Raw genomic sequence first — 15,419 nt, 5'->3', positions numbered from 1 at the left:
TGGTGGAACCTCACAGCGGCTGAATGCGAATGTGCAGAAACCCCACAGAAGCAAAGTCAAATGCTGCGAAACTCACACTAGCAAATTGAAATGTGTTGAAATACCACTGGTGCAAAATCCAAGTGTGGTGAGACCACACAGCAGCAATCTCAAATGTGGTGAAACTCCACATTAGCAGAACCCAGATGTTGTAAAATTCCACAGTAGCAAAGTCCAAATGTGGTGAAACCTCACAGTGGCAAAGTGCAAATGTCCTGAAACCCCACAGTAGCAAAACACAAATGTGGTGAAACCTCACGTAGCAAGATTCAAATGTGGTGACAACTCAGTGGAAACATGTGAATGCCCTGAAACCCTGCAGAGGTGAATGTCAAATGTGGTGAAACCTCAAGTTAGTAAATCCCAAATGTGGTGAAATCTGGGGCAGCAAAGCTCAAATGTGGTGAAACCTCACAGTAGCAAAATTCAAGTTTAGTGAAAACTCTTTGACAAAATGCAAATGCCCTGTAACCACACAGAAGCAAGAGTGAAATGTGGTGAAACCTCACCGTTGCAAGATTCAAATGTGGAGGAACCCCACAATAGCAAAAGATAAGTCTTTCTACTATGTTTAATTACTAATGTTTTGTGTCTCAACCTTTAACTTGTTGACATGTTTGGAGTTACTGAATAAGTAGAGCCCATATGGTTACTGCATTCTTACCTATAAATGTAAGATTCACTTCACCAAATCTGTTGCTTTGCCAATCCTTGTTAGTTCTTTTACAGAGTTGCAGAGAATAATGGGATTTGGGCATCGGAAATGGAGGAATAACTCAAAATGTGACGGCTGTCAATAAAGAAATTACAAATCTGCTTGTTTTAGCGGAACACTCACTCCCTCTTCTAATTCCTTTTGGTGTTGGAACCTCACACTCATGAGTATGGAAGACATCGGTTTGGGTTTCGGTCTAGAAGGAAATGGTTCCTAGTGAAAGCGGGTCTGTGAAAGAAAGGAATTTTATAGTCTCTCAGTGAAAGTCACAATACACTGACAGAGACACTGTCTCTCATACAAAGTTCCAACGGATGGCCTTGGTTGGGCCCTGCTTTAATAGGCAATTGATAACCCTGTTGTGAGAAACCAAAGGCTGTCTCAACCGCTAGTCCTTGGGGACTTGTTACGCTTACTTGGTATCCACGGGGATGCCACCCAGCTGTGGGGACTCTGGTGCCCTTCTCAGCTGCTCCCAGGTATAATCAGCAAAGAAGTTCTGCCTGGAAAACAGGTGGGCAATGTTCAAGACTGGGCAACTGGGGCAAGAGCCTCCCAACACCCCGTATGCCCGCAGCCCCTCCCCGGACCTTTCCTCACCTTGTTATGGGTTTTGGCGTGCTCTCCGTCCTGCCTTCTTGGCAGGGGCGCATTGTCCTTTGTGGGCGAGTGCGATCTGGTTACTTCACTGATGCAGGCCCTTTACAGTCTTTCAGGTAGGTCTTATTACTGTTATACTGTATGCCTTTCTTGGATTTAAATAATGTCTTTTCTCTCTCCTTAGGTGCGCGGAAGTTCGCTGTGGAACGTTGGCTGAATTGGGACTCGCCGGCAGGTGATGGTGCTTCGAGAGCGCCTTGATGCGGTAAGTAGGCGCTATGCGCAGCGCTATGATGCCTTGCCTTTGCTAACCTGTTGTCTTTTGTTCCCGTAGGTTGCGGTGCTCACCCGGAGCAAGAAGTCCCAAGGCCATGCTGGTCGATGGGCGACTCGTGAGGTAAGCTGCCGGCACAATTGTAAAATGTCTAATGTCCTGTTTCTCTCCTTTTTGCAGATCCGACATTCCGGGAGGCTCGCTGTTCCTTGGATGCTGTTTCCAAGAGCGGAGGGCAGCTAGTGGTGGAATCACAGGTAAGCTGCTGCTATTAACAATGTCCTTTTGTTTTTCAGATGCTGTTCTTCTGAGGTTCGCAGACGCAGCTGAACACGATGAGCGTCCCGTTGCAGGATTGCAAAGTAATGCGAAGCGTGCTATCCAAGTCGGGTGTGGTTTAAATAGCATCAAGAAAGTAGTCCAGGTACTAGGCTACCACACCCAAAACACTATACCGCATAGCTTGGTTCCAAGGAGCCAAGCTATGTGGATGCCTCCATGTGGACTGGCACTGAAATAAAGTAGTTCCCAAGCACAAGTCTTCATTAAGTATGAGCCTGGCGCCAGTACTGGCTCCAAGAGGGCCTAGGCACAGGATGCCTAAGCTTGTTGGGGGCCCGAGCCGAGACCCCTCGTGGCCCATGGACCTGCTGGGGGGGTTTCAGGAAGTGGATCGTGACACTTGTCATCCAGGTGGCCATGACCAGGCCATCACTTTTGGATCCAGTTCCTGGGGGTGGACCAGTGCGGAAGGATCACCTGGGTGAGGGGCCTTCGGGAGTGGGGGTGAGGCAACCGATGGTGAGATGCGGTATTCCCCCATTTCCTTTACCAATGACCCATCCTATTTTATAGGACCCTCCAATGTCCCAACTCCCCCGGACGCCTTTTTTACACAAACACTGGCCCGAGGAAGAGGGCGACTGAGGGAGGCTAACCCTTACACATCTCATTGGACATCTCCCACTATTCGGGCCAGGCAAAGTCAGGCACTTGACTTTAACTACATACATCTGACACCCATAAGGCGGAACATAGAGACACACTCTGAGCAAGGTGGAACACGAGAAGGAGCAGAACCTCTGGGGTGAAGGCAAATCTACTGGTACAGAGCGACCGAGAGAGGGACGAGAGCAAAGGGTAGAGAACCCCAGCAGATCTCTGCAGGAGGTTGTTGCCTCCAAAGAGCCGTGAAAGATACGTGGAGAAGGCCAAATCCCAGACCAGAAGATTGCATTGTGTTTGAAAGGCGCCAACGACCCTCCCGGGTGAACGGCAGAGTTGGGGAGGTGAAGCCAAGCCTGTGGTACTAACCTGGACTAGTGAATGGAAATAGAAAAGACAAATGCACACAGCCGGTGAGTTGGCGAGCGACAAGAAAGGCCTATGTGTGTTCAAAAAAGATTGAAAGTGCAACAATATATCTTACAGTTGAAGGCTGCACGCGTGTGGATGAGACGCGAAGGAAGGAAGGCTGTCCTGTGAGGAACTTTTAATTATTGATAACTGTGAAGCCTGCGTTACAGAGTAGCGGAGTGGTCCGGCGAAAGGAAGTAGCCCACTCGAAAGTCTCAGCGAAAGGTGAAATGTTTTTTGTGATAAAGCGACAAAGTGAATGAACTCTACAAATGTGTAACGATGCGGAATAACCCCGACCAAAGGGGAAGTGAACAAGATGAATGTTGAACTTTTGTGCTTGTGATACTAAAAACTACCCAGACCAAAAGACACGGGGCAAATAACGCAAGAGTTTGAGTAAAAGGGAAAGTCGAAGTGGTCCTGCGGAGGTCTATAGCAAAAGCCTCGCACATTTGAAAGTCTTCGACATCAGGAAGAGATCCGAGCCAGACTGTGTGATAAAATAGGGTAAGGGAACCCCTAAAGAATGTGAATTAAGCTTGGTGAAGGGAATCCTTGCAAGAATTGTGATTGATTGAAAGGTCCGAGCCCGACAGAGGGAGACCTATGTGAACTTTTTTGCTTTGAAAGGTCCGAGCCCAATCGAGGGAGATCTGTGTAAACGTATATTGAACTGTGAAAGAACTTTTGAAAGCCGGAATAATTGACTTTAACATGGAAGGCTAGGACAGCTTCCTGCTCTGGGAGTTTGGTTCCTCAACACCCTCTCTCTGATCCCTATTGTGATATGCTACCTGGTAAGATTGCACCATCTTGTACCACTTCTCACTTCTAGTTTCTCTCTTGGACCGACATGTTCTGCTGGAACCTACATGCTTTCCCTTTGCAGAAGGGGTTCCTGTTCTCCTGCCACCTTCTCTAGCTTTTCTCTCTATGCCACTGATGGGAAGGGCTTCCATCTCCTACCCCCTCCTGGACGATTGATCTCTTGATGGTGTTTTTCCTACAACCACTTTGCGCTCTCGCTAACGATGGTCTCAATTCTGAGAATCTCCTCACAACTCTTCTGACAACTGCCTTTCTCCTTGATGTACGTTTCTCCCTCCAACCTCTTTGACTTACTTCCTCCAACCAACTCCCAACTCGCTCTCTTTCTCTAATGGTATGGCTCTTCCATTCTCCAACAACTCTCCCACTGATAACAATTCTCTCTTACTTGAACTTCCTCTAGACTCTCCTTCCTATCTCCATCTCTCACCTTTCTACTAGACGCCGAATACGGCAAGGCTGATCTAGCTGCTTTTTGTAGGAGAGTCTCTAATCCACTTGTATGGTAGCTAGGTATATATAAGACACTTGTATCAAGGGGAGGTGCTGGTTCCTGATGGGTCCTGGGTGGGTGGTCTTGTGGTTGGAAGGAGGTTGGCCTAAAGTTACATGAATGCCTGCCCCCATCTTGGATTCCAGTGGGACCATTGTAAGATATCTAGTCTTCCTCCACTGGAAGCCCTGCTTCCATTGTCCCTCTGTGTCTGAGTCCCCCCGTTCTCGTGACATGTCAATTGGAAGTTTGAAAATCTTCGGGTGGGCATGGCTTGTTTGCATTTGGGCTTCCCGTCATTATGGCACATTTTTGAGACTGTAATCTTGGGATGCTGGAATAATGCAAATTCTTTTTTTCCACACATTCTGCGCAAATCATTCCGCCCTTGTTAACGTACAACTTTGTATCTGCAGGGCTTCCGCATGTGATACGAGTGTGAATCAAAATGTGAGAGGATTTGTCAAACACCAATGCAGAGGGAAAAAAAGTTTATTCCGCAACTCACCCAGAACTTTGAAACGTGCAACATTTTTCCTTTAAACGGAGAGGCTTCTGTTCCTGCGCTAGATTTTTAGGCCTGGCTAGGAAGCTTGAATGGCTCTCCCTGTGTGTTTACCTGATGTGAAGGAGTCTCTTTATGGGTTGCGTCCATCTCCCTTTCCCTGTGACCGTTCACAGTAATTGCATATTAACATACGCTGTTGATGCATGATTGACGCTGTAGGTACCTTTGCTGGTTCTGCACCAGAGTAGGAGGGTTGATGGGTAAGGCATATCCATGTGACTAGCCTCTTTGGCTAGTATCTGCAGGGGTGTGAGTATTCCTGTGACTGCCCCCTACATTAGCACTGGTTCTCCTTTGGATTGGTGTGAGGATCCCCCTATGCCTCCTCCGGTGTAGCTTCCACTGGCTTGAAGCAGCTCCTGGGCCTTTTCACCAGCACACTGTCGTTCCTCAAGCTCTGGCAGAGGACTTAGTTACAACCCCTATTCTTATACAATTCTTTGGGACTGGATGCACATCAAGCCTCAATTCAGGGACGCCACCACATTAGCATATTCCTGAGGAAACAAACAAGATGTGAATTTAGCAGTAAATCTTAGACGCCCATTAATTGAACGTGTCTGTTTTGGTCATGGCTGCCCTGACCTCCCAATCTGGAGTCTCGGGACGGGAAGACCATGACCATAAATGGCAAATACGTCTTTACATACTTACCAGGTAAGCACAGCCTTGTTGTGGAGTCTCACTGGCCTTCTAAATCCTGATTGCCATTTTAATTGTTAACTGCAGAAAACAAGCCTTTTCCTTGGTCCCAGAATGAGTGAAGAGGTGTGTGGTCTTTTATAAACAAAAAGCTTGCACAAGCCATTGAGTACACACCAGGAGCCAGGCCAGATGACCTTCTCAAAGATGCGGACTACTTACAAAAAGAATATATACCACAAGCTAAAAACAAAAGGTACACTTCTGTTTTAGGTAGACACACCAAAAGGACAGCAGAAGACTAATCAAAATACAAAATATATTGCAAAGGGAAGAGAACAGATAACATTAATATTAAACAGTTACTTTTCATGAATTCTTAGTTTTTCACCTGATAAGGTGCAAATACAGATTCGAGGAAATTTAGCACTGCAATGCAAATTGAGATACGATTCGAAGAAAAAGAGTTTCCATATATCATTTTCATCTAAAGTGTGATAGATCATATAGTATTTAAACAAATGCAATTCTCTAGCTCCCCTCAATGCTGGACATTTCAACATGTGTTTTATGAATTCCTCCTGATTAACATTTTCACAGAACCTACAAAAATTAAATGTGCTGCTGATTAATTGCCGTTTTATCAAGACCGTTCTCGTTGGCCAAAGATAAAATCTGAACCGTATAAAAGCTGACCTGGACGAAACAGATGGATGGAAGGTTGGGTATGGTTCACATATTCGAAGCTTTTTCCCTAGGAATGGATTGGCTCTCAAATCTTTGTATTTGCAACACTGTTCCCGTGTGTTAATCCAATCGTGTGAGTATATCTTTTCTTTTGCTTGCTGTGGATTTTCTAGAAGGACCTTCAGAGTAAAATCAGAAGCTGCCATTATGCCATAAAATTGTATTTCTCCATTCGATAACAACGCCATGACTTGATGTAAGGAGATATTCCGAAAGAGACTGGAGCAATGTTCTAGAACAGTCAGCGAGGATGCACTTTCTGATCAGAGCTCACTGACGCCATTGGAAGATACATTTTAACGAAGTCAGGCCCAACTCATATTGTATAAGAGCCATTGGTATGCACTGTTGAAGATTTAATATCTTCCTCCAAAATCTACCTTCTAGTTTTTGCAAGTTTACATTGGGTGTACTGAGCCACATTTCCAACCCATACAGCAAAATAGTGACTGTTGTTTTGGCTATAGTAAGTAATGGACGATTTTAATGGAAATGTGCCATGTTAACGAATTAGGATCTTAGTTTGCGAGATGGCTGTTGTTAGTCTTACCTCCAAGGTTTGTAAGTGTTCTCTGTTGAGAATCTGATTGTCAATTCGCATATCTAGACATACAATACCACAACTTCCAGCTCAGCATTCTGCAATTGCCAACTTAATCTACTCCTTCTTCGAGATGTGGCATTGCAAATCATAACTTTAGATTTTTTAATGTTAACTGTTAGCTGGTTTTTAACGATATACCTCGACAGGGCATGTAGGCAATTTTGTAGACCCATTGGCGTTTTTGACATTGGGCCTCATTTCAAGTACTCCGGTCCGGAATTAACACTGCCGGTAAAACCATACCGGCACCGTTTCCATGTCCGCGCATTCATGACCCGCGGCCCCGGTAATAGCACCACCCTAAACCGCCACCACGGAAATAGGGTTCCCCTTAAGTCCGTCTGCACGGAAACCCCTCTGTTACCGGCAACACTAAACACCGTGAGCATCACAACTAGCGCGGACACGGAAATACTGGGAAAAAAATGGCATAAAGACCGTGATCACGGTGGCGGAACCGCCGCCACCGCGAACATGGCATTATACACTGCCTGCTGAACTGAATCAGGGCACAGGTGCACCAAATCAGCCCAGCCGGACTTAGCAGGCCACTCATGGAGCCTTTGTTCTTAACACCCGATGCTGAACCACGATTCTTCTGCTTTTAGTCCACATGTCTTTGTGCCCATTTCCAGTGCATGAGGCAAAACTTATGATGCAGTCTCTACAATATGCAATGGTGACTGTGGTCCCAATTTTGAGGACATCCTATGGGCCAGATTTTTCCCATTCATAAATACTTCAACCAGGATTTAGTATGGCTTATGTCGAAATCCAGTTTGTTGGGTGGAGAGCGTTCACACAAGCAAAGGCATCAAACTACCTTGGTGATTTTTGCCCTGCTGTTAGGGGCCTTAACAACTGTCTGGTGGTTCTATCAGGGTCTTTGGGGCAAGAAGAGTGGGATTACGCTTCAGTCTTCTGGAACGGAGACCATTCAAGTTTGTGTTCATAAAATGTCTTCTATTTCCTACAAACAGTACCGCCTTCATGCATTACCTGAATGAAAGGTGTTTTACTACTTCTGAGCTGGGCCGACCTGTCACCTTGGTTCTGGAAAGGGAACTACAGGGTTTTGTTCTTGTCTGCACTCTTAGTAGGAAAAGAGAATGTTGTAGTGAACACTTGTTACTTTTAAGGGGCTTCAGCAGAGTGGGAGCTGCAGTAGGAGGTGACCCATTAGTGACGTGTGGTCTACCCATTTCTCACCTATGTCTCTCTTCAGACAGGTCTGGAAGCAGAGGGCCCAATATCTCCAGCACAAGCAGAACAAGGCAGAGGCTACAACTGTTAAACGCAAATCCTCCTCCTCTGAGTGGACATCGAAGAGTCGAGGTAAGGCATTAAAAGGCTGTGATGAATATGGATTTCTGTCACAGCACAGTCTACTACCTGCTTCTCCCTCTTTTTTCATCTTTTTTTCCAACTTCCTTTTTGTCTCCATCCTTGTCCACATATTTTCTCTCTTCAACTTAATGTGTTTCCTTCCCCCTCTCCCAACCCCCTGCAGATTCCTCGGATACTCATACCCTCATTACTGAGAGCGGAGCATTTTTTTGCATGTATTAAAATGTATTCTGACCTGGGGAAGGGCGCTCAGCCAATCGGGTGGCTGGAAAAGTGGGCGAGAACACACTGTACTGCCCACATTGTACCACCAGCTGAAGCCCTCCTCCAGGTGACTCCATCTTGATTGTGGGGAAGCAACAGGGGGCATCATCCTGTTGCCTACCCACTTCCCCACACTCCCCCAGTCTAAAGGAAATCCTGAACCCCTTCCCCAACACCCTCCCTCCCCACTTACCTGCTGGACCAGCGATTTGTGTTCCGGTCTCACTGCAGCTACCATCATGGAAATAAAAAGGGTGCCTTTTGATGCAGCAACCATTTAAAAAAAAAAAAAAAAGTAAAACTTTTTACATGAGTTTGGGCTCACGCAATACGCACGGAGCTCATCCCCCGTTAAAAAAATAAATAAATACTACTTGCACCCCAGATTAACCACGGGGTGCAAATAGCAATCACCTTCGCTCATGGAGTGTGTACAGGGCAGGTAATGGACCTGAGCCCTTGCTGAGACTCTTGCTTCACTCTGGCCTATCTAGGTCTTGGTTGGCAGACAGTTAATGGCCCTGTATACCCTGCTGAGCAACCGTAATTGCTACAAAGCAAGCAGTCCTCAGTATCCACCCGCTGATTAATCCACTTATGAACCCATCAGCTTTCTGTGAAGGCATCATGAAGGACACAAACAACAGATTCCAAATGAAAAACAACCAAGTTTATTAACTTAAATGTTAGGATGGAGAAAGGTCTAACTTGCCCTATACTAAGGTGGCATTTCCCTACCTAAATAAAATGAAGGAAAGTATTTTGTTGTCAAGATTAATTAGAGAGATTGGCCTATAGGAGGCGCCGTTTTCAGGGTGTTTACCTGTTTTGTGTAGCAAAATGACATTGGCTTCCCGTAGGGTTGGTGGTAGAATCCCATGTTCGAGTGCTTCCTCATAAACCTGCAAGAGGAGCGGGGCCACTAGGGTTGCAAAGGGCTAAAAATTCGCCAATTAGGCCGTCTGGGCCCGGGGCCTTGGTGTTGGGCAAGCTTTTGATGGCTAGCAGCACCTCCTCCAGGGTGATAGGTTGGTTCACTGGCTCCCGAAGCTCTCTCTCCACCCAGTACACTTCACACTCATTTAGGTAGCCTTGTAGGGTTTCAGCGTCAGCGGTTTGCCTGGAGCTATACAATTCCTGGTAGAAGGAGCGGAAAGCCTGCACAATCTCCTCCTCTGTGTGCACTATTGTGCCTTGGGCATTGCGGACCCTTTCAACCCGAGTGGGTTTCCTGTCAGCAGCTATTAGTTGCCCCAGCAAGGCTCTGGGTTTCTGACCTTCGCCATACTGGCGTATTTGATGTCTCCGGCTTAAGAATTTTAGCTTGCACTCTGCCGGGATTCTGAATTGTAGAAGTTCTTCTTTAAGTCTCGCTCGGCTGCTCGGGTTGTTGGAGCTGGAGCTCTAGGTTTTTTAGTCGGTCTTTGCTCATGGCCAGTTCACGTCTGATCAGTTTCAGTATTCCATTCTCCTTCGCAATTCATACTCCTCTGATATAGCCTTTTGGGGTTTCCCAGAGCGTGCCTGCCTACGAGACAGAGTTTTGGTTGACTTCTAGGAAGGTCTTGATTTCCTCTTGTAGTTCCGTGGCAAATAGCAAAAAACACAAGGAGGTTGAGGGAAGAAGGAAAAGTCACAGATAGACCCTCAAATAAAGGGCAGAACCCTTGTCCGTGGCAAATACCTGGTCTAGCATTGATGCTCGTTTGAACCTCCAGTGGGGTGCCCCCATTTTGGTGTTAGGGAGCTCGTAGTTGAGAGCTACCATGGAATGATCGGAGTAGGTTTGGGGTAGGATTTGGCAGGTTCCTCGCTGAACACGTCGAATGCACAGCCTATTTCTTGAATTTGAAGGCTTGCTTTGGTCTGACGGGTGTCTGTATGATGAGACTTGTCCTTCGGAGGGTCCAGTGGCGTGTTCATGTCTCCTCCCCAGACTATTGTTGCAGCACCGGAGTCTACGAGGTGAGACATGACCCAGTTATGATTGTCCGCTCCGTCCACATTGGGGGCATAGGAGTTCACGAAGACTACCTGCTTACCCGCTAGGATCCCTTTTACCTGGAGTGTTCTGCCTTCAGTGTCCTTCTCTGATTTTACTAAACTGAAGTTGATTTTCTTGTTGATAAGAAAGGCTACTCCTCTGGCGTACGGTGAATAGGATGAGAAGTACCTATGGCAGCCCCATTCGCGGGCCCAAATCTGTTCAGTGTCCGGGAGAAGGCGTGTCTCTTGTATCATTGCTACATCAACCTTGTGCCGCCGGAGATAGTGCATGATTTTCCAGGTCTTTGCTGGGATGTTTCCCCCTCTAATGTTCCAGGTGATTACCTTGAACGTGGTTTGCGGCTTCTAGATTGTAAACAGCGTTTGGTAGTAGCAAGTGCGGGGGACATTGATAAGGTACTGGTGGACTGACAATTGTTTGTGGTATTTTTCTCGTGGCATGACGAGAGGACGAAATTCGGGAGGATTGGGTGTTAGGGCGATGGCGGCAGAGGTCCTCGTAGGCGCTGATCCCAAACAGTCCCTGATTTCCCACCCTTGCATGGGCAACCCCCAACTAGCCCAAGAATAATTCCCTGCCCCAGTTGAAATCCCATTAACTTTCCTGCGCCTTGGGCGCTAGTGGCCTCCCATGGTGAGAAGTTCCATTTTCAGTACAGAAGAGCAGGTCTCTGGTGGTTACAGTAAATATGTTTTATCTGGTTGCATGTGTTTCTGTCGACTTATAGTGGGTTCTGCCTCGCCCTGTCCCTGTGTGATGATCGTGCGTTGTTGTTGTCAGGGGGTTTGCAGTCAGTTCTACTGAGGAAAGCATTCGCTGCCTCTGGTGATTCGAAGAATGAACTCTCCCGTCGTGCTGAATTCGGAGTTTGGCAGGGAATAGCATTGAGTATGTTATTTGGTTATCTAGGAAGCGACGTTTGACCCCTGTGAAGGACCTCCTCTGTGCTTGAACGGCTGGCGAGAAATCTGGGTAGAATTGAATGGAGTCTCTGTCGAATTGGAGCTCTCCCTTGTCTCTGGCCAGCCTCATCATAGTGCCTCGGGCTTTGTAGTTGAGCAATTTGGCTGTAATGGGGAGCGGAGCTGCCCCTGGGATTGGGTGAGTGGTCAGGTTTCTATGAGCTCTCTCCACGACAAAGAGATGGGAGAGTGCTTCCACGCCAAAGAGTTCTACGCATATCTTTTCAACATGGTCTTCCGTCCGGGTCTGTAGTTGTCGTTCTCTTATCCCGACTAGCCGTATCTTGTTCCTTCTGGGTCCTTGTTTTTTGCGATTGTTGTTTTCATTTGACCTTCTAGGGTCGACACCCTGGATACTAACGACGCTATGGTGTCGTCTAGGTCGGAAACTCTTTGTTCTACGGTGTCAAGCCGGTCTGCGTGCTTGTCCAGACGATGTTGTAATTGATCGACCTTGGAGGACAGCGTATCCATTTTGCAATCAAGGTGACCAATCCTGGCTTTTAGATCGAGGAGGATCTCTTTGATGTTTAACTCTCGAGGGGCTTCGTCTTCCTGAGTTTCTCCTTGTGTGGGTGACTCCGGCTGACTGGTGGGTCTGGGTGTTTTAGCTGTGGTTCCGGATTCGAAGTTGAGCTTGTATTGGGATTTATCAGATTTTCCCATGGTGATGCCGTTGAGTCTGGGTCGTGAAGGGAGACAGAGTTATGGTGATGCCTGTTCTAGGTGCGCTGTAGGAGGATTGTGTTCTCTCGCCCGCTGGGGAGGGTAGTGCAAGTGTTTATACAGGTGTTGGGTCCTCAGGAATCTCGGGCGGTAGCCGGGAGCAGGGAATGGTGTCTTAATGGCAGTGACCTGGTGAGTAGTCTGTGGAATGGTCGCTTTTTGTACTTTCGAGGAGAGGTATGAGGGCTGGCCCACTGGAGCTAAGTTGAGACCATATCTCGGCGGTAGTCCGTTTGCTTGACCTCTGTGATGCTGTGTGTCTGGCCGAGTGTTGCTTCCAAGTCTCAGCTGGGTACTGGGCTCAACGCTCTGTGCAGCTTGAGATTGAGCCAGCCAGCCACTGCAGGGTCTTAGGCGTGTCTTTGACGTGTGGGAGCCGACGGGTGCCGCCTTTGTTAACGCAGTCTTTGTGGCTGCGTGCTTTGACTGTGGTGGGCTACGTTGTGTGGCTGGAGTCCATTGCCCCCTTCATACTGCGTGCTGCCGCTGTTGAGAACCGTGCAGGGTTGGTTGTCCCTCTGTCTGAGGATGGTCAGCCGGGTAGTGAGGCCTGCTGCAGTGCCAGATAGTGCAGCGGTGAGCGTGGTCGAGGATTGGGATTCCTGGGTCCCTCCTCTCGCTCCTGGCTGTGTAGAGCTGTGAGCCCTGTGGTGTCGGGCACTTTTCTCTCGGCCAGCAGTCACCCGCATCTGTCTATTAGATGTCATAGGCGGGGGGGGGGGGCTGAGATGCGGAACTCGCTGGCCGGCCCGGAGAGGGGGGGCAGGCAGGGAGTGCACTGTGTTTGCGCGCAGTAGCCCTTACCGGCTGTGTTGCTCTCCGTCTTTCTTCTTTCCGTCCTCCTCTCCATGTCCGCCTCTGAGCCCGTCTCGGCGTTCTAGAACTGCAGCGCTGTTGTCAGGCGGGGTTCCCTCACCTCCGACTTTTGTTGTTGCTGCTGGAATCGCGCTTGGCTCATCTCCTCTGGGCTCTTCCTCGGGCGGCCGGGCTGGTGTCGCCGCCTGGGTCTGGTTGCTGTGCCAGGTCTCTGCAGGGCCTTTCTTGGTGCGCGGCAACGGCCTTGCACGCTTTATGTGGGGGGGCTGTGGCGTTACAGCAACCCCGTCGGCCTCTCTCACCAGTGCAGGCAAATAGTCGCTGTTTCTCTCCCTGCTCGTTATGACTCGTCGGGCTGCGCAGGGTACCTCTGTACGCTTAAGGCCGCGTTGTGCTCCGGTGTAGAGTACGCAGCTTTTGCAGCGCGTAGGACGGGTTGTTCAGAGTAGTTTTGGCCGCCTCGTGTGCATCCACATTTGGAGTCGAATTTTGTTGAGGGGATTGAAGCTTTCCTCAGCAGAGAAGCAGCGATTTTACAGGATTCATATGGCGTCTCACAGGAGCTCACAAGTGACCCACCATCTTGGTCGGCTCTCTAGTGCCCTCTAGAATGTCCTGATAATGATGGACAAAACAGTGGCCATGTTTCTCCAGTCCCCGTCATTCCTCAAGTGATCAGGAGGTTGAGAAAGTTCGGGAAACACATGAACCCAATTGCCCTGGATTGGGCCAGGAGGACCTGGTACCCAGACCTTCTGGACATGTCCACCTGCCCTCAATACACCTTCCACTAAGAGAGGGCCTTCTCTCGCGAGAGGAGGGTTGGGTTCTCCATCCAGAGGTCAAGACATTCAGCCTTCATGCATGGTTTCTGAAAGGCTGAGATACAAGGATTGGGACCTCCCAGGTGACATAATGGAGATTTTGCGTTCGTCCAGAGGGCCGGAAACAAAGTCCTTATACCTTTGTTGTTGGAACAAATTCTGCAGCTGGTGCAAAGACAAGCATGTAGACACTTTTCTATGCAAAACACCAGAGGTATTATCCTTTCTACTATCCTTAGCCAATCTGTGGCTCCAGGTTGGAACTATTAAGGGCTTTTGGCAGTGCACCTGTAAGCGCTCGTCAGAAGAATGTTGTCTATTAAGGTTCTTAACATTTAAAACGATTCTCTTGGTAACATTAACTTCAGCCCCTAGAGTGAGTGAATTGCAGGCACTTTCATCCAAGCCACCCTTTACTATCTTCCAAAAGGATAGGGCTGTTCTGAGGGGTAAGCCTTCATTTTTACCCAAAATCCTTTCTGATTTTCTTGTAGGGCAGAACATTGTTTTACCCACTTTCTATCCTCCACCTCATCCTGGCAAAGAGGAGAGATGACATAGATTGGATCCACGCAGCGCTCCGAGATTTTACATATCTAAGCGATCAGTTTTTTTAGGTTATACATGCCACAAACCGGGTCAAGCTGTACTTCTACGCCCCGTCCTCTTTCCTCCATACTGTAAGGGCATCCCTCGCTAGGACGGGAGACGGAACCTTTTTCACCAGAAAACTCCTCTTCCCCTTTAAATTTGGACATGCGGGGGGCGCGGCCCTAGGATCATGCGCTCTCCTGACTCTGCCCACAGGCGCCACTCCCCAGTCCTCTTTTCTACATCAACTGGAACGGACCGTTTTCACCAGTGCTCCTGGGTTAGGCATCTGGCCTAGTAATTCCACACGGTCTTCCCCGGAGAAGTATTCTTGTCATCTTTAATCTTTTACATTATTAAGTACTGCTTTGTCCTCTGGTGCCACGCTCTTCCCCGGCTCATGTCGACAATGTCAGGCTTCAGCAGGAGTCCAGCCTGCGAAGGTCCCTTCCCAACGTCCAACCCCCACGCCCTCTGCCTCCGGTGCCTTGGCCCAGACCACTGCTGGGACAGCTGTACCACATGCAACGTCTTGACTCTGCGCGCGCACGCTCAAGAACCGACTTGCCAGGTAGCAGGAACTCTTCGGAAGATCGCCTCCAGAGGACCTCAAAACTTTGTGAAGCAGAAGACCAGGCACCAATGTATGTGCCCTGTTCTCCTCCCACAACCTGCAAGGGTGACTCCTTCCCCAGGAAGCGCCAAAACAGGAGGGATCGATCAGGTCCTAAGACCAGCAACAACACTGAGGCTGCTCCAGCTACTCGCCACCAAGCTGAGGGGTCGCAAGATCCTACCGGTGCTGCCGCTGAGGAGCTGCATGGCTCTATTACTGGGTTCAAACCTGAGGGGCTACGCTCTAACACCAGACCCATGTCTGAGGGGGAGCATGTACACAGTACTACCGGCGCCACAGCCAAGGGCTCGCCACCTACCAGGGCCCAACCTGAGGTGCAGGGAAGGCCTCAACCACCACCACTCAGCATACTGGTGGAAAGTGGTCCCAGCTCAG

At 48.6% G+C, this 15,419-nt stretch overlaps 1 protein-coding gene across 5 annotated transcripts in view; it reads left to right on the top strand.

The window, feature by feature from the left end:
* The window catches only part of HMGXB4 (HMG-box containing 4), a 740,304-nt gene that overhangs the window by 425,863 nt on the left and 299,022 nt on the right, over positions 1-15,419 (top strand). For 4 of the 5 annotated variants that reach the window (XM_069653065.1, XM_069653066.1, XM_069653064.1 and 1 more), the window contains one exon: positions 8,099-8,204. In XM_069653065.1, the coding sequence (XP_069509166.1) occupies positions 8,099-8,204 (106 nt within the window). Of the gene's footprint in view, positions 1-8,094; positions 8,205-15,419 lie in introns of all 5 variants that reach the window. The other variant, XM_069653068.1, reaches the window with a different exon arrangement.

Source organism: Ambystoma mexicanum, chromosome 3q (genome assembly GCF_040938575.1).
Source record: "Ambystoma mexicanum isolate Mex_15411 chromosome 3q, UKY_AmexF1_1, whole genome shotgun sequence".
NCBI classification, from domain to species: Eukaryota; Metazoa; Chordata; class Amphibia; order Caudata; family Ambystomatidae; genus Ambystoma; species Ambystoma mexicanum.
The sequence above is the reverse complement of the archived record's forward strand: the minus strand, read 5'-3'. Positions and strand labels throughout refer to the sequence as shown.